Source organism: Mus caroli, unplaced genomic scaffold (assembly GCF_978045245.1).
Source record: "Mus caroli unplaced genomic scaffold, Mus_caroli_1 scaffold_13, whole genome shotgun sequence".
Classification (NCBI taxonomy): domain Eukaryota; kingdom Metazoa; phylum Chordata; class Mammalia; order Rodentia; family Muridae; genus Mus; species Mus caroli.
This window is the reverse complement of record NW_028227268.1, coordinates 101832052-101852309: the sequence shown is the minus strand read 5'-3', so window position 1 is coordinate 101852309 and position 20258 is coordinate 101832052. Positions and strand designations below refer to the sequence as shown.

The following is a 20258-nucleotide window of genomic DNA, read 5'->3' as shown; positions in this document are numbered from 1 at the left end:
CATACACTAGCAAGATTTTGCTGAAAGGACCCAAATATAGCTGTCTCTTGTGTTATGATGCCGGGGCCTAGCAAACACAGGAGTGGATGTTCATAGTCAGCTATTGGATGTATCACAGGGCTCCCAATGGAGAAGCTAGAGAAAGTACCCAAGGAGCTAAAGGGATCTGCAACCCTATTGTTGGAACAACATGATGTACTAACCAGAACCCCGGAGCTCTTGTCTCTAGCTGCATATGTATCGAAAGATGACCTAGTCGGCCATCAATGGAAAGAGAGGCCCATTGGACTTGCAAACTTTATATGCCCCAATATAGGGGAATGCCAGGGCCAAAAGAATGGGAATGGGTGGGTAGGGAAGTGGGGGGCGCTATGGGGGACTTTTGGGATAGCATTGGAAATGTAATTGAGGAAAATATGTAATAAAAATATTAAAAATTAAAAAAAAAACTGGGTCAAGACTATAATTTTCCTCATAAATTGCTACTGCTAGTAGCAAGTATGTCTAAGGCTAAGTTCAAAACTCTGAATAATTCATGTGCTATTGATTAACACATTTTAAAAAGTAAAAAACAAATTTCTGCTTTTTTGGGAGGAAGATTAAAGTTGTACTTCTGAGATTACATCATCAGAAGACTTTAAGTTCATTATATTTGGATGTTTACTCTGGTTTTTTATTGTCATTTTGACTTGATTTCTTTAATTATTTTTTTTGGATAGAAAATGTATATTACTTTTTTTAAACTTAGAAATTTGTATTAATACCCAGGTTGAATTGTACTAGCCAGAAATATATGTGTGAATGGTTTAAGGTTGAGAAACTCAGCAATATAATTTTTTAAATTATTTTTTATGTGTATGTATGTTCTTTTGTGAGATTTTGTCTATGAAGTGCATACAGGAGTCTGCAGAGGCCAGAAGGACGCGGCAAATCCCCTGGAACTGGAGGCAGATGGCTGTGTAAGTGTAAGTGTAGGGAACCAAATTCACATCCTCTGCGAATGAAGTCAATGTTCTTAGCCATGGGGCAAGCACTATAGTCCTCAGCATTGAAAAAAAAAGACTTATTTCATGTGTATGTTTTTCTACATGTATGTTTGTGCACCACGTGTTTATCTGGTGCCCTCAGAGTCCAGAAAAGGGCATTGGAACCCCTGGAAATGGAATGCCAGAGCACTGCAGATTACCATGTAGGTACTAGGGATTGAACCCAGGTCCTCTGGAAGAGCCTCAGTATTCTTAAGTGCTGAGCCTTCACCCCAGCCCTGGAACTCAGCAATCTTATGACAAGGTATCTGATGCAGAGAACATTTGAAGAAACTTTTCTAAATTCTGACTTATGCCTGTAAGTTTAAAAATAAAATAAAAAATAGTTTTAAAAATAAAGACAACCATTAAGCTAGCGCATTACCTGCTTAATGAATGACTGTGGAGTGAGAAGCTGTTGCCATTGTACTTCTTCAATAGACTTGTATGTGGGTATACACATGCAGATACTTGTATGGGTGTATGTGTATTCTTGTGTATATGTGCATGTCGAGGCCAGAGGTTGATGTCCATGTCTACCTTGAACACTCTTTGTTCACAGAGGCAGGGTCTCTCCCTGAACTTGTAGGTTCTGCTAGAATACCAACCACCTTGCCCTGGGGAGGCCTTTTCTCTGTCTGCTAAGAACTGGGATTGTAGATGGGCTGTTAAGCATGCCCAGCTTTTATAAGGGTACGAGAGAGCTGAGCATTGGTCTTCATGCTTGCTTCCCAAGCACTTCTACACTGAGTCATCTCTGCAAACTTCTATAACTTCACATTAAATATGTTTTGTAAGTCAGATATTCACAGTGACCCTACACAGTCAAGAAATAGATGTCACCTAGGTGTCTCTTACTCTCAGGAGAGTCCTAGGTTGAATAGTAAAACTACTATTTACAATGTGTGTCAGTTATCTCCTTTTTAAAAATAGACGCTTAGTAATCCATTTCTTGGTTATACTTTTGTTAGTAGGGGTCTTCTAGGCGATTAGGCATAGATGAATAATCAAGGTACGCATGTGGGAAATAGATTGTGTGACGAGCTATTAAGATAGGGAGAAGAAAACAACTCATTCTCTGGTCTGTTTGATCCTGTTACTGAAGAAAGGGTCTGAGGAGTTTCAATATTTTGATTCTTCAGAAACATATTTCTGCTGATTCTTTACAACCACAACATAGGAAACATATTTGTGAGAATATATTTTAGGAGCTTCATGTTTATTTTAGGAAATTTTTATAGAAAAATAACACTCCCAAGTATTTTAAAAATCATTTTAAATTTAGCATATCTGGTTTTATTCTCTTTTTTTCCTTTTTTTATTGGATATTTTCTTTATTTACATTTCAAATGTTATCCCCTTTCCTGGTTTCCCCTCCAAAAAACATCCTCTCCATATCTCCTTCCCTCTCCCCCTGCTCACCAACCCACCCACTCCCACTTCCTGGCCCTGGCATTCCACCACACTGGGGCATAGAGCCTTCATAGGACAAAGGGCCTCTCCTCTCATTGATATCCGACTAGGCCATCCTCTGCTGCAGCATATCTGGGTTTATATGGAGGTCCTTAATCCACTTGGACTTGAGCTTTGTACAAGGAGATTAGAATGGATCAATTTGCATTCTTGTACATGCTGACCATCAGTTGAACCAGCACCATTGGTTGAAAATGCTGTCTTTTTTTTTCCCACTGGATGTAAAAAAAGCTTCTTTGTCAAAGATCAAGTGACCATAGGTGTGTGGGTTCATTTCTGGGTCTTCAGCTATATTCAGTTGATCTAGGTGCCCGTCTCTGTACCAATACGGTGCAGTTTTTATCACTATTACTCTGTATTACAGTTTGGGGTCAGGGATAGCATTTCCCCCCAGAAGTTCTTTTATTGTTAATAGTTTTCACTATCCTGGGTTTTTTGTTATTCCAAGTGAATTTGAGAACTTTTTTTTTCTAACTTGAATACATGGGCACAGGGGAAAATGTCCTGAACAGAACACCAATGGCTTATGCTCTAAGACCGACAATCAACAAATGGGACCTCATAAAATTGAAAAGCTTCTGTGAGGCAAAGGACACTGTCAATACAACAAAATGGCAACCCACAGATTGGGAAAAGATCTTTACCAACCCTATATCTGATAGAGGGCTTATATCCAAAATGTACACAGAACTCAAAAAGTTAGACTCTAGAGAACCAAATAACACTATTTTAAAAATGGAGTACAGAGCTAAACAGAAAATTCTCAACTGAGGAATCTCAAGTGCCTGAGAACTACTTAAAGAAATGTTCAACATCCCTAGTCATCAGAGAAATGGAAATCAAAACAACCCTGAGATTCCACCTTACACCAATCAGAATGGCTAAGATAAAAAGCTCAAACAATAGCACATGCTGGCAAGGCTGTGGATAAAGAGGAACACTCCTCAGTTGCTGGTGGGATTGCAAGCTGGTAAAACCACTTTGGAAATCAATATGGCGGTTCCTGATAAAATTGGTTCTACCTGAAGACCCAGCTATACTACTCCTGGTCATGTACGCAAAAGATGCTCCAACATGTAATAAGGACACATGCTCTATTATGTTCATAGCAGCATTATTTATAATAGCCAGAAGGTGGAAAGAATCTAGATGTTCCTCAACAGAGGAATGGAAACAGAAAATGTGGTACATTTACACAATGGATTACTATTTAGCCATTAAAAACAATGACTTCATGAAATTTGCAAATGAATAGAACTAGAAAGTATCATCTTGCATGAGGTAACCCAGACACAAAAGAGTACAGATGGTATGTACTCACTGATAAGTGGATATTAGCACAAAAGCTCACAATGCCCATGACACAACCCACAGACCAGATGGAACTTAAAAGGAAGGAAGACCAGAGTGTGAATTCTTCAGTCCTGCATTGATGGGGGTGGAGGGGTGCGGGGATGGAGGGTGGGGGGCAGGATGATGGTGGAAGGTAGGGGGAGGGGCCCAGGGAGGGAGAGAGGAGGGGGAGGAAACAAGTAGGGGGCAGTATCATGTACTGGAGGGGTCAGGAGAGGGGAACAAAGGGTGAGGAAATTGAATAAAAATATGTAGCAGTAAGGGATGAGGAACTGGTAATAGCCACTGGAGGGTACCAGACTCCAGGGAACTGAGAGTCTCCCAGGACCTAACAGGGATGACTTTAGCCTAGAAGCAAAGAAGGGGAGATAGACCTTGTAGAGACCACCTCCAGTAGATAGGCATCGCCCTGGTAGAGGGATGGGGTCACCCACCTATCTCCCAGTTTTTAACACAGAAATGTTCCTGTCCAAAGGAAGAAGAGGGACAAAAAAATGGGGCAGAGACTGAAGGAAGGGCCATCTAGAGACTGCCCTACTTGGGCAATCCATCCTGTCTGCAGACACCAAACCCCAATACTGTTGTTGCCAAGAGGTGCTTGCTGACAGGAACCTGGTGTGGCTGTTCCTTGGGGAGGTTCGGCTAGCAACCAATGAAAGCAGATGTGGATGCTTGGAGCCAATAATCAGACTGAGCTCAGGGACCCCGGTGGGTGGGGGAACTGGCAAAAGGACTGGAGGAGCAGAGGGGGATTGCAAACCCATAGAAAGAACAACATCAGCTGGCCGGATCACCCAGTGCTCCCAGGGACTAGACCACTAACCAAGGAGTGTACAGGGAGGGAGCCATGGCTCCAGATACATATGTAGCAGAGGATGGCCTTGCCTGACAGCGATGGGAGGGGAGGCCCTTGTCCTGTGGAGGTTTTATGCCCTAGGACAAGAGAGGGGGTGGAGCACCCTCATAGAGGCAAAGGTGAGGGAGGAGAGCGAGGATGTGGGATAGGGGTTTTGTGGAGGGGTAAACTCAAAGTGGGATATCATTTGAGATGTAAACGCATGGAATGATTAATTTTTAAAAAAGTAAAAGAAAATGATCATTTTAAAAATCCCTAAAGCAAGATTTAAATTTATTTCCTGCCATCCAGTTTCATCTCCCACTTCTCCTACTAACAGTTTTGGGTCTTCTTTCTGACATGCTCTCATGTTGATCCTACTTGAGTGTGCTATATATATATACCTATCCCACTTGTTTTTCTTCGTATTAAAGTGTAATGGTGCTTCTTGTATAGATCTATAACTTTAGGAATTTTATCCCCACTTCCTCAGTGTATCCTGAACGTGGGCAGAAATTTTCTGATTAATTAAACTTATCTATCTCTTATGTTATCTCTATTTATTTTCTTGTACTAACAACGTTCACAATAGCCAAACTCAGAAGCGAGTGATTTATTATGAATCCGCAATGGCAGTTTATCAGTTTACAGCTGGAGAAGTAGCTGGCATCATAGACATTGCTCATTTGCTTGAGGCATTCCCACCTGATGAATTACTCAAGAGGCTAAATTATAGATAAGAAGGCTGACTGTTGTGCAAAGAGCCAGAGTGCAGCAAAGAGATGTCCTGACAGGATCTTTCCATCCCGTGCTACAGCAACTCTATGATTTGCCTTGGGGTTCTTTCTGTCTTAAGAGCTGGCATTAGTCATCATAGCCCTGAGCCTGGTGAGGGACACATGAAGCAGGCTTCCTGCAGGCTCTAGGTCTGCACTGCTCACTGCCTACAGCTCCACTGGACACATGTGGTTAGGTCCTTGTTCATGACAGAGGGCAGCTTGTCATCTTCATGTGAGAAAAATGCTGACTAGTATTTAAAGAGCTGCCAAATCTACTTCATGGTGACACAGAAAAACCTTGGCTCCCACAGCACCTCATCTTACAGGTACTCTTTGCAGGTAAGGTTTTATGACTAGTATATAGAGAGGTAATGTACTAGCTGTAATGTAATACCTTGACACAAGCTAGTCATCAAAGAGGAGACAGCCTTACTGAGAAAATGCCTATATAGGATCAGACTGTAGACAAGCCTATAGGACTTTATTTTTTTTATCATTATTGATTGATGGTGGAGGGCCCAGCACACTGTGGATGGTACCATCCCTGAGCTGGTGGTCCAGGGTTCTACAAGAAATCAGACTGAGCAGGCCATGAGGAGTAAGGCAGTAAGCACCACTGTTGCACGACCACTACATCAGCATGTGTCTCCAGGACCTTCCCTACTTGAGTACCTGTCCTGACTTCATTTAATGATAAATTATGATGTGAAACCATAAGCTGAATAAACCCTTTTCTCCCCAATTTTCTTTGGCTGTGATGTTTTACCACATAACTAGTAACTCTAAGTAAGGCAGGGGATCACAGGGTCGCCAGGCATTGCTGGCTCGTGGCCCAAATCACCCCTAGTTGAAAACCATTGGTATAGAGAGAAGAAAACCGGACCACATGAGGTATGGCATAGAGATGAACCATATTCTATTTTTCTTAAGTTGCATGCTTATTCTGAGCAGGAGATACACAAGCATTTATCAATCTTCATAATGTGTGCAAAGGATTCTGTAAATGATAAAATACAATGCCAAAGTGCTGCATTATCTGTATGTCTTACTATTCCTTTTCAGTCATGGATTTTTATCCCTTTAGGTTTTAAAACAACCAGGGATATAAAAACTACCTTATTTTATTCTTTTGTGACCTCGACCGGCTTTGAAATGAGTGATTAGTTTTCTTTCTTGTAAACACTCTTTAACATAGGGTTAAAGTGTAGTTATTTTTTGTTTATAGTAAGAATAGCTAAAAGGAGATTTCTTAAGTTTAAGTAGATGAAATAAAAAGATACATCAATAGACATGAATTTGCTCCATATGTTGGGCAATATTCACGGTAAACTTAATGGCAACACTTTTTTTGTATGCACTAATATTGTATAAATACTTTTTGTTTTTATTAGATATTTCCTTCATTAAATTTCAGATGCTATCCCAAAAGTCCTCTATACCCTCCCCCTGGCCTGCTCCCCAACCCACCCACTCCCGCTGCCTGGCCATCGCATTCCCCTGTACTGAGGCATAAGATCTTCACAAGACCAGGGCCTCTCCTCCCATTGATGGCCAACTGGGCCATCCTCTGCTACATATGCAACTAGATACATAGTTCTGGGAGGTTACTGGTTAGTTCATATTGTTGATCCTCCTATAGGGTTGCCGACCCCTTTAGCTCCTTGGGTACTTTCTCTAGCTTCTTCATTAGGGGCCCTGTGTTCCATTTTATAGATGACTATGAGCATCCATTTCTGTAGTTGCCAGGCACTGGCAAAGCCTCACAGGAGACAGCTATATCAGGGTCCTGTCAGCAAAATCTTGCTGGCATATGCAATAGTGTCTGGGTTTGGTGGCTGTTTATGGGATGGATCCCTGGGTGGGGCAGTCTCTGGATGGTCCTTTCTTCCGTCTCAGCTCCAAACTTTGTCTCTGTAACTCCTTCCATGGGTATTTTGTTCCCCATTCTAAGAAGGAATGAAGTATCCACTCGGTGGTCTTCCTTCTTCTTGGGTTTCATGTGTTTTGCAAATTGTATCTTGGGCAGTCTAAGCTTCTAGGCTAATATCCGCTTATCAGTGAGTGCATATCTTGTGTGTTCTTTTGTGATTGGGTTACCTCACTCAGGATGATATATTCCAGATCCATCCATTTGCCTACGAATTTCATAAATTCATTGTTTTTAATTGCTGAGTAGTACTCCATTGTGTAAATGTACCACATTTTCTGTATCCATTCCTCTGTTGAGGGGCATCTGGGTTCTTTCCAGCTTCTGGCTATTATAAATAAGGCTGCTATGAACATAGTGGAGCATGTGTCCTTATTACAAGTTGGGACATCTTCTGGGTATATGCCCAGGAGGGGTATTGCTGGATCTTCTGGTAGTACTATGTCCAATTTTCTGAGCAACTGCCAGACTGATTTCCAGAGTGGTTGTACCAGCTTGCAATCCCACCAGCAATGGAGGAGTGTTCCTCTTTCTCCACATCCTTGCCAGCATCTGCTGTCACCTAAGTTTTTGATCTTAGCCATTCTGACTGGTGTGAGGTGGAATTTCAGGGTTGTTTTGATTAATGGCAACATTTTTCGATCTAGAAGACTTATTTTCTTTTATTTGTTGTCCTGAAATAATTGTTTATGACTCAACTATTCTGTTACCTTAGCCCAGGAGTTCTCAACCTTTGGGGGGCAAATTTCAGATACCCTGCTTATCTGATATTTTCATTACAATTCCTGACAGTAACAAAATTATGGTTATGAAGTAGCAATGAAATAATTTTATGGTTGGAGTCACCACAACATGACATAAGGGCAGCAGCATTAGGAGGCTTGAGAACCAGTGTTAGCCAATTGTTGCCTTTGTACTTCAGTGGATTGATCAGACATGATTTCTCTCTGTATTTAATGTTTGCTGAATGAAGGAATGGATTACGGAAAACACTTCCTACAGGGTATCTGATAAATTATCAGACCCTAGTCTTCATTGTAGATCTCAATTGATGTAAAAAAATTGTCATTCTCTGAGTGGGCTTCATTAGGCACCATCAAGATGATGATGAATTTCCTTAGAGTTTTGCCCTATGGGCTGTAGTGGGGCTCTTATTCTCATGGGGTCTGTTTTGGATTCCTGACTATCATAGAAGACCCTTCTATAATTGTTGATTTTTCATATCGATCCTGCCTACCACCTCTTTTCATATTTACTCAGATGTGATAGAAATCACATGGATTTAGGGCAGTGCGCTTTACCCAGTGAGAATACTGAATTCAGTGGAATTGCTTGGGGTTGCGAGTATAAAGTAGCCCACAAACAGTTACTTGAACTTGAATTTACTTAATACTTGACTCCAGGTGCACTGACATGCCTGATTTCCGTGTGAGTGCTGGGAATCTGAACGCAGACCTTCATGCTCAAATAGTGAGAACATTTGCTGCCTCAGCCATCTCTCCAGCCATGCATTTGTTCTCGTTATGGGTTGTAATCCACCTCTTTTAGTCAGTTACCTATCCTATCTAAAGCCTCTATTTTTCTCTTAACATAAGACATATATTCTATCCATAGCTAATCAATTTATGCTAACTTGTCTACCATTCAGTCTTCATCTGTATATCTCTGTGTATATCTGTATCTCTACATCTGTATACAGGAGGCACTCATATGGATTTTGACCTGTTGAATAAATTAAACTCAGTGCTTTGTTATTTATATTTTGTTTTGATTAATGCTACCATCAGATAATATTTCCTCCTTAAGTGCTATTTTACTTTCAGCTAACTATTCAGTCTAGACGCCAAGGTTAATGAAGAGCCACCTGATCAACTTTAGAATCATTTCTGAGTTTCTTAAAGAAAAGCCCTGAGCTTATTGAAGACAACAAGAGAAATGGTAAAGGCAGTAGAGATGGTGGCAGAGCAGGTTGAGAAGATGCGTCCTGAGGAGGAAAGAAATATCTCTTGCTGGGAGGGGCATTCAGATTGGGCCAGAGCTGGAGGTCAGTCTCTCTCTCTCTCTCATCTGCTGAGAAACCTCTGTTGCTTGGAACTGCTGTTTCTCATTCTTTTCAGCTTCCAGAATACTCTCACCCCTTCCACTGGACAGAACCTTAGCAGGCTTCTTCCTTCTTTCTTGTCCTACCAAATTATACGAAGGCTTTCCCATTTTGGAAGACATAAATGCAGCCATTTTGGTGAAACAGGCAGAGTTGTGGCACTTTGATCTGGGCTGTAATAATCTTTGCCTGAGTTTCAGACTGTATTTTACTGACTCTTGTTATCTTCTCTACCACATCTAGGACTTTATTTGGCACTAGTACTTGTAAAATATGCCTCCCAACAAGCTTTTATAAAATGCACTAGTTAGCTTATTCATTCATGTGTGTCTACATATTCCAAAAGCTGATATCAGGAGTCGTTCTAGTCACAAGACACTTACTTAAAAGATCAAAAATGGTGGTTACACCTTGATTCTAACTGGTACCCACACTTCTTTTCACTAAGAGGCTTAACTCAATCTTTAAGAAAAAAAATATTGTTTAATTCTTCTCCTATGGAATATACAGTATTGTTTCTTTTCCAGCGGAGGCTATGAAACAGCAGAAAAGACCCTCCTTTGGTGCCACATATCTCACCCACTGAACACTGAGAATCCTGAGCTCAGACTTTGAACCTCTTCCTCTTTCCATTACATTTTAAGGAGTGTTTATCTGTTTCTGTGTTTCAATGTGATTGTGATATTGTTGATGGCCCCATCTCTACTTTTTCCAAGGTTATCTTTACTTATAATTCCATAGCTGACTCAACTTGTCTAAAACCAGACTCTTGTCTATATTTTATAGACAGTATTTAGTGTAGATTTTGCCTCTGATGTTCCTTACCTTAGTAAATAAATCATGGTGCTTAGGCCAAGTGGGTACTCTAATAAACATATCCAACCTTTGACATTGAGACAGTATGTTGTTGTCTACAAATTCATGTTCAAGTACCATAAAGTTGGGTTTACAAAAATAATGAAGAAATCCCATAATGTTTAAGTAAGTTTGCCACATAGGGTTGGGTCATATTCCTAGCTGTCCTTGGCTACATGAGGCCCACAGGCTTTCACTGAGGTTGGACAAAGGGCCATCTTAAGCCTGCCCCCATCATTTTCTCCAGCATGGCTCTTCTGGTTCAAGTCCTATCCTTTCTTGGGGTGGATAGAAGGATTTCCCAGTGGATTACATGTTTTTGCCCCTCCTTTCACTTACTGTAGATTCCTGCTAAAATGCAATGTCTTCTCACTAACAGACTCCAGTGTAAGCTGGCTCTTGAGCCCATCGTGCCACTGTGTGTGTGTGAGGACCCTGTCTCTTGTTTCCATCCGTGTATACAGGCCCACGTTCCCTACTCATCCAAGGCATAGTTTGCCTCAGAGTTTTCGCCCTGGTGCTCCTCTGCCTTAAATTCCACTTCTCCAGGTACACAGATGGGTTCTCCCTTCACTTTCTGTGGATCGGGATCACATGGCATTTCTTCTTGAAGGCTTTTTCATTTTAGTCACCATGTGTTTATAGTAGCATCCTAGAATCCCCATCTTAGTATGCTTTTATTTTTCTCTTATAGATCTGATCACTAATTGCTATTATATTAGAACTATTTGTTCTTATCAATATCCACATTCAAATGCAAGCCCCATGAGGATATGGTGCACCAAGGCATTGCCGGTTTTATACACTGATGTAGTTTCAGTACTCAGAACAGTGCCTGGCTCATTTAATGTACTGAACATATATATGTGGAAAGAGTGACTGTATGAATTAAGGTGTCAGGGCCTAATGGAATACTCAAGTGGATAAATCACTGCTCCTATCTCCAAGTGCAGATCACGTGACACACGAACACTTCTGCTCTGGGACACTCTGGCTTTTGAATCTTTTCCAATATCAACTGCTTCTTGCATAGACTTCTCTGGGGTTTATGTTTCTTCTCCAGCTCCACAAAACTGGGCATTTGGAGTGAATTTTATTACACAGCACAGGTTCATATACTGTAGTGCAGCTTCTCTCAGGAGAGGGGGGCTCTTTCATGATAATGATGGTGATAACAGAAAGTACAGAGAAAGAAATGAGAAAGTTAGATAAATTTAGTTCCAGTTCTGAAGGAACCTGTAGTTAGCTTGAAGGTAAATATGTTTCTGAAATCATTGCAAATTGGAAGAATAACAAGAGCCGGTCCCTTTTCGGGCGAGAGCACATCTGGATGCCGATGAGCTGCCTCAGCGGGTCAAAGCACTTGCCACAAAACTTGTTGACTTCTGTTTGATTCTTGGAACCCAAGGAAAATACAAGGAACCCCTCCCAAGATTTGTCCTCTTGTGTTCATCCTGTGCTATGGGATGTTCACCATGGGACATGAACACATGCACACACATTGTATACACACAACATTAGTAAATTAAAGTTACAACTTAATCACCTAGGGTCCAACGTTTCATATCCAATTCTGAGGCTGGACTTTTATTTCAGACAAAAAAAAAATAACTTAAGAGATGGCAAGCAGTGCAGTGAGAACTCGTCATGGGAATGACAGAATAGCAGCAATCATTGTAAGCCCTGTGCCAGGCATTAGCACAAATTCTGTTGGTAGAGTTCCTTAATGCTCACCCTGTGAAGAAGATGTATCTTGTCTTCTTTCAGATGAAGAGATGAATAAAGGTGCAGAGAGATGAAGTGACTTGGTGTCACACACAGGCGCCACTGATTTCAAAGCACGTGCCCTTAACCACTATGCTTTATCTTTGGATATGTGCAGAGGCAACCGACGAAAAACTGAGGTAGAAGCAGCTTTCATTTTAATCAAGTTTTAGATTCACCCCTTAACCAGTTGCCTACACATATTCAGACAGGATAATGGATTTGCTAACACTATTTTATTACACTTACACATGTCTCTTCTCTCTATTAGCCTGTATAACAACCTTTAAGGATTATATTTGATTCACTTTTGAGCTATTAAATTTATTTACATGCATGACATATAGCCAACATTCAGCTTTTGTTAAATAAGAGAATGCCCTTGCCCACGTTTTTTTGATCAGTTGGATCTGTTCCAGTTAAGGTAGCTGTCAGGTGTAGTGAGCCTCTGGTCACTGGTGGTATTCAACAATATGGCGTATGTATTTTGTTTCATTTTTGGTTTTTTAGAGATATGGTCAGGTATCAGGTAGTCCAAGATACCTGGCCTTCAACTAGCTGCATAATCAAGGATGTCCTTGAACTTCTGATTCTCTTGTTTCTACCTCCCACATGCTGCAATTGCTAGCACGCATCACTATAACCAGGTTTATTCAGTGTTGGATACAGAACTCAGAACTTGGGGCTGGTGAGATGGCTTAGCTAGTGAAGTGTCTCCTAAAACCTGCAACCTGTGTGTCTCTGTGACACACATGGTGAGGGAGCACAGAACTCAGTCTTTCAAGTTACTCCTTACTCTCCACATGCATGCTGTGCCACATGCACATAACTAGCATGTGAATACACATATGCAAACCAAAACTAATTAATTAAAAAGAACTCAAAGTACTTAGATCTTCCTGCATGCTAGGCAAGTATACTACCAACTGAGCTTCCTCCCCAGCTAAAGCACATGATTGACAAATTGCTGCAAATGAACATGGAGATCGTGTGGAAATGGAAGCTTAGGTTAAGTTTTCCTCTAACTATGGTTACCTAATATGATACTGAGTTAGTTATGGGTCTTTCTCCACATATTTCCAGAGTGTCTCCTATGTGCCTAGCACTGCAAAGATAAATGTGGTCAAGCCAGTATCATAAGAATCCAGCCATCACTGACAAATTAAGGGAAGACATACTTAAGAGAATAGTATTCATTTTTGTTAAGAAAAATAAGTAGAAAAGGACAGGTTTTAGTGATGTGATTAGCAGACTTGGAAGAACCAGGTAGGAAGGTTGAGCCTAATGTCTTTCTGAATGTCTAAGAAGGGAGAATTTGGGAGATTGAAGTCTACATGTTATGAAAGTCCCATAAGAATAGTGAATCATTTGCTATCAAGATATGTCATAAGGCTAAATTAATTCAATAGAGAGTAATTATTTTCTGAAGTATTTTGCAACTCTTGGAACAACCATGCTTTCTTTTATTTCCAAAAACTCACTCGTAAAGGTGGTTAACTTCCCCCCCCCCCCCGCCCCACACTGCGCCTCTGCAGAGTCCAGAGCATGAGATAGAACAGTCTGTAAGTAGGATACAAGTGAGACTTCTGTTGCCTGGACAGTGGTTCTAAGAGCAGGGCAACTGTGGCCTTTATTCCCCTGGGTGCCTCATGCGGCTCATCTCTCACGCATGTCCCAATTCGTCTCCACAGATAGTCATAGTTACGAGCTGGGACATGATGTCTAGGTGGGCGGGGGATTCCCCGTGGTGTTTCAGTCATAGTTGCCTCTGCGTTTGGCTGGCATGCTCCTGATTAGTTTACTAACAATTGCTTTTTTTCTTCTTATGCCATATGCTATTCCATGATTCATCAGCTTTGAGTCTGTTGCCTTGAAGGTGAAACAATTTCTTCCAATGTTGATATTTCAAAATCTCATAGATAACAAGCACACACATATGCAGAGTCCTTTCAGAAGTTTTAAACATTTGGAGATGAATGAATTAAGCTGCTACAAATGGAAAGGAGTGTTGTAAAATTATAACGGTTCTATCCAGCCATCTTTTGTGAACGGCTGCTGGACACTAAAAGGCCACTTTTCCCCCCTAGTTTTGTTTTTCTTTGTGAAATTATTGATGGCATGCATTACATATGATTTAAAAATTTTTAACATTTTATCTAAGTGACTTGCTTTATATTATTTTAATGTTTTGGGTTATAAAATCTTTACCTGGTTAACTGAATAAAGTTTGACTTTCAAACTAGCTGTTTACATTGTAATCATGGATTCTTCATGTATTCAGTGAGCAGCAGTGACTATCCAAACTTCAAAAAATAGCCTGTAAGTTCCTGATATAAATAATAACCTTTTCAGTGTTTGAATACAAACGAAGCAGTTCTTTCTGCATGGACACTTTTTAAGCATTTAGAAGATTAGGCATCTGATTGGTGCGGACCACACTAACTTTCTGTGGACAGATTTCATCAGTGCTCTGAGTGCATTGAAATGTTCTAGCTGCCTGTCTCATACTCAGAATGCTGCTGACTGTTTTTTAGGAAGAAAACTTGTAATTTCATGGTCTGAATGCATGTGAAAAGATCCATGGGAGTTGTATGATTGGAAAGAAAATTTTAAATGATCCTAATTTTCAGCATTTTTCTTTTATCTCCCTCTTACCCGGTCTTAGCTCCTGTTCGGCTCAGGTGTGCTGGTGTCCCTAAGTCTTTCTGGGCCTCAGCTGGAGAAAGTGGTGATTGACAGAAGCCTGGTGGGGAAGCTCATCTCAGACACCATCAGTGATGGTAATTATACCCGTGTGCAAATCAATTGCCCATATTAACAGTGGGGCAGGAGAAATACTTTGTCAACAGGTAGACTAATTATTACCACTGGGGACTTGCAAACACAACAAGTAATTGCTTGTAATAGCAGACTTACAACCCCTGGGACTGACACAGGCTTCAACTAATATTTAATGTCTGTGCACTTCACTTCTCATTAAGTGTTAAGCTCAGAATCTAAGCACTTTTTGAACTTTCCTTTACAGTTTGGAATGTAGTTTTAAAATAAACTTTTTTCATCCATTAAAAATGATTTATCTGTTATTGACAATTAAAATTTTTCCAAATAAATTATGTTCAACTAGTATAAATATGCTGAGACAGACAGCCGTGGAGTACCCTGAGAAGCCAGTCCCAGATACACTAGGGAAGTCCAGATCTGTTAAATGACAGCACCATGTGTGGTTGCTATAAAGCATATTAAAAAGATTTTTAAACCATTTATTGAGTAGGAAGTTTAATGATATTTTTTTGAACCATAAAGGTTCCATGCTGGGTGCCATTCTATTTAATCCAAGAAAGGCACTATATAAGATATGATCATTTTTATTCTAGTAGGTAAAGAAAGTGAAACTGAGCCACTCGGGATAATGGTCAGGCTTGTGTAGGTATAAGTGACTTTGTCAAGATCTGAACGCAAGTTCTGACCTACTTTTTTTTTCTGCTAACTATGATAACTATAGATTTTAATATTCTTTTTATTTAGGATAAAAAATATTCTCAAAACAGGTTATATTATCATGAAAGATTAAAAACAATATATTAGTTTGAATAAGAAAGGGAGATGTGGTGTTGCAGAAAGGACAGAGGTGAGAATGGAAACCTTTCTTTCCACTGTACGCATCCCTAAGCACTCCTGAGTACAGTAAGGCATAATCGCACAGCTTTAAGAAGTGTGCAGGACAGCTCTCATTAGCAACAGTGCTGATAGTAACAGGTGGGGGGATCACTGTGGGCATGTTATTTCCTCCACTATGTAGGCGTGTGATGCCAAGGGAACTCTGTGAGAGAGTTGTGGTTTCATAGCTCATCACGGAACCCTTCATTGACTTTGCACGTAGCAGTGGCTATGATGGGTTCTCCGATTGATGTTGTTCTGTTAGATTGAACAGGGAATGTTCAACACCCTTCTGTCTGAGTTGTCTTTCTTCATGTGCTTCTTTTATATGTACCCAAACAATGCACTCTCATGGGACCTGGGAGTGATGCAGTTCTTGGCAGCTCTCCAGCTCCTCCACTGTTGGGCACTGCATGTGCATCCAGAGGTGGAGTGAAAAAAGTATACAAGATATTAAGTAATTTCTTTTTTTCTTTTTCCTTTGTTCCCCTAGGAACAATTCACATAACAATGGCTCTTATATAGCCTGGGATATTTTTCTAACTACTTAAATTCTTTAGTAATCAAACTAGAAGTATTTTTGTTGCTATTCATTATTAAATATTAATTTATATAATATGCACATTTGCATATTTATTTCATCCAGTTTGTAAGTCTTCAAAAGAGGGATTACAGATAAAAGGTTTTAAATAAAAAAATTAATTTGGTAGAGAGCACTGATTAGTATCAATCCAGTTTCTTCTCAAATGGCTTCCATGAATGTAGAAACAGTACAGAGATACACATAAAAGTCTCTTTCTGCCTTCCTTGTGCTCTTTCTTTCTTATGGAGACAGGCTCATAGTATGTATCCCTAGCTAGCCTCAAACTTTGCCTGCCTCTGCCTTCCACTTGATGGGGTTAAATATGTGACACAATGCCCAGCTTCTCTTATATGTTTTGAGCTCTGGTTCCCAAATATTTCCTTTGGTGGTGTCCTCAAGCATTAGTTTATGTGGAAATAGTCACTGAAAAGGGGGGAAATACCATATCATCATTGTCAGGTTGATGGTTATTGTTTATTTCTAATATCTTTACCATCATTCAAATATACTTGGGAGATGTTAGTAACTTCTATTAATATTTATTTTCTGACAGCATCTTTTAATAATAATTTGGCAGAAGTGTATTAACTTGTTATAACTTTGTTCTAACTTGGATTCATTCAATCTTTGTTTTAGCTCTCCTTACAGACAGTTTCATCATCTTATCATTTCTGGCACAAAACAAACTATGTTTTATTCAGTTTACCAAGAAAATGGATTCTCTTGATGGAAACAAGAGGCTGGAAAAACTCTCAGCCTTGGACTTTAAGGTAGAAATTTCAGTATATATAGTCACATTTCCCCTCACTAAGGTACTCTGGAGGACTGCATAAGTTCACGTCACTGGTTTTATTCTTGAGCATATGTGGGTGTTGGGCATATTTAAGCTCATGGAGGTTAAAGTTGGCTTGTTTGCTAATGTTCCTATATATTGCACTTCTCATTCCCCTAAGTATCCATATAGCTGCACTGGGTTTCACGATGAGAAAGGGAAGAAGGGTCTTTTAAAGACTAATAGAGAATATGATAAGTAATGGTAAGGCCCTCACATCCCACCCCCAGCTATGACTGGAGGAAATGCAAAAAGACATTTCCGTGAGGTATGTCAGTTTTTCTCCTCTGCTAACTCTAGGTAATTTGTTCCCTGTATCACGGACTTCACATCGACTAAGACAGGATTTTTATTTTAAGTGATGTGCTTAAATTTTCCACATAACATTTTGACTGCTGGTAAGGCACCCTCTCTGCAAGGGTGAGCATCTCATGCATTTTCCAGGCTGTTTCAGTTCAAGGCATCTTTTCAGCACTGATCTCTGTCTGCAAGATTGATCCAGCCTCTGTGACGTGGATTTGAGACAGTTCACTGTTCAGTGGGAATAGAGCTGATACACAGCTTCCTTAGAGGCCGGGCACATGGACGCCACCCTCATGTGTCTACAGTAAAGGCAAGGCGAGCCCTGTGCCTTGGAGTTGGTCTGTGTGCTTGGATGCTGATTTTTGTACCTTTCTGTACTTTGGAATTGTTATTCATTATGATTGGGCTGATAGTGGCATAGGAAAGATTTAATTTGTTTAATAAAAATATCTGTTCTTATAGGAAAGAGTTTTAACATGGAAAAACTTACCTGAAATAAGTTTTCCACTGTGGCAATAAAATACAATCTGGCTTATATGCCAGATTTGTGGAACTTCTATAAAATTTGCATAATAATAATTTTCTCTAGCTGACAATTTATGGTATTCAAGCGTATATTTAGTCAAAAATTAAAGATTCTCTTTAACATTTTTATAGCACTGTTTTTCCCAAATAGTTAACTTAGATTGATTTTAAAATGCTGGCTTTTTCTAATATTAATCCTTAAAATATATCACTATTCATTAGGTGAAGCCATTTACAGTGTTATTTACCTTTTTATTTAAAATTCCATAGGACAGTTCCTTTTTTAGAGGTGATGAGAAGTGGGTGGTGTCTTCTTGACTGAAGGGTGGTGGTAATGTGAGCCAAGGAAAATTGCAAGGGCAGCAGCTTGTCTTTAAAAATATAAAGACAGGCTAGTCTTTGGGCCTATAGTGCGTAAATCGGGGAATTAATACATTATTTTTGCCTTTGGGCTTGAGCAGGAATTATTGGCAATGTGCATCATTACTACACAGTAGATAGAATATGACTATGTTTCCTTGAGGAAACACCAGGAATTTCCTTACTTGCTTCAGTGTTTGAAACATATGATAATTAGTAAACACCAAATAACAACTGATATGCATTGTACAAAAACTAAACATGCCAATCACCTATTTTTTAACTTGGTTTTATCATCTAGAAATTTGTAACACGCCTTAATGGCAAGATGGATACCAAATATAATGTGTACTTGTCTTTATGTATTTAATTAACAATTATAGTTTTTCTCAAAAAAGGAGAAAATTACAATAATCACATTGAAAACCTAACTATAAGTATTTAAACTTAAAACATACAGTGTTTCTGTGTTTTATCATTGCCCATTTGTATTTTAAAGCAAGAATGTGTATTGAGTATTTATAATTCTGATTTTTCTTTCCAGCTATATCATAATTTAATTATTCATATTGAAATAATTTTGACAAGAAGAATTTCAGGGTAAATATCCTGAAAGTGTTGACCTTTTACAAGCAAGCTTTTCTGTCCACATTTTAAAAATCTAATTCAGTTTAACAGATGAGGGATAGTGCAAGGAGTTAAATGTTTACCATGATAGAACAACACTGGTAATTACTTTGATTTTAGTTCTTTTTGGTGTGTATTCAGAGGATGAAGAGGTCAATAATATTATGGCCATGCAAATAGAAAAGAGTTTCTTTTGACCATGTTGGAAAAAAAAATAGCAGAGGATTATTAAAGCGTTAACCTTGATTTTAATGGCCTTGGTTGAGTGGTGAGATCACAATTTGGATGAGCCTGATTATTTACTAAATACAATACATAAATGCAACGGGTTCTTAACACCCATTGCACTCTGGCATTATCGCATTACTGCCATCCTTTGTTGCCTTGCAGACAGGAATATGAAAGCAATCTGTCATGTAGTGAGGCTGGCTCCAGAAGCATTTCTCTGATAAGAAGACCCCCTGCCCTTTGCTAGTGTCTGGTCCAGTAGGCTTAGCCATGCGCTTAATCCCCAGAAAGTGGTTCGATTATTGCTGACCAGCAATGGCAAGATAGTTTTTTTTTTCCTTCCAAGCTATCAACCTTCCATTAATTCCTTAAGCAGAAATACGGTGCAATCTATATTTCCTTGGCATGTGTCACCCAGATGGTGCCGTGCTTATGTTTTCAAATAACCATGTTCCAAAATAACATAGTTTGAATAATAAATTCGACAAATCCTTCCTAAGAAAGAGAAGTGTAATTCTCAGAAGCTGCATAAACTTTCATGCACAACGCCATGGCTTATCCCTTTATGCAGAATATGTGTGTAGACGTCTCATATTCTCTTAAGAGATATTTGCCTCGTGTTGCTTTTCCTTTTATTGTTGTCAGTCATTGTTAACATCTTATGTCTTAAATAGTAGTCAGACAGTCTTGGTCAGCAGTACTGAATGTGTCATTTAATACAGCTGATCCTAAGCCATGTGTGTAGGTGGATGCTGTCAAGCAACCATGACTGTACATTTCAGTATTGATTGGAATTGCTACATCTAGTTCCACCCAGCTCACATTTCTCTCTTTCTTTTCCTCTGCTAAAAATTGGGAGCATTTGAACATATGTCTTTTTTATATATCTGTCAAAAGAATTGGTAAATTCTGACACTCTTGTAAGCACATGTTGAAGATGCATATTTACTTGAGTGTATTACATTTACAGATGCTTGGATTTTCTTTCAAAATAAATGATTTTGCATCCTTTTAAAGAAACATTTTCATAT

The 20258-nt window shown here is 39.5% G+C and overlaps 1 protein-coding gene across 5 annotated transcripts in view; it reads left to right on the top strand.

Moving 5' to 3' along the window:
• The window catches only part of Wdpcp (WD repeat containing planar cell polarity effector), a 363888-nt gene that overhangs the window by 120597 nt on the left and 223033 nt on the right, over positions 1–20258 (top strand). For 4 of the 5 annotated variants that reach the window (XM_021175454.3, XM_021175452.3, XM_029483315.2 and 1 more), the window contains 2 exons: positions 14778–14892; positions 16989–17122. In XM_021175454.3, coding sequence (XP_021031113.2) covers positions 14778–14892; positions 16989–17122 — 249 coding nt within the window. Of the gene's footprint in view, positions 1–12167; positions 12253–14777; positions 14893–16988; positions 17123–20258 lie in introns of those variants that run through there. The other variant, XM_029483316.2, reaches the window with a different exon arrangement.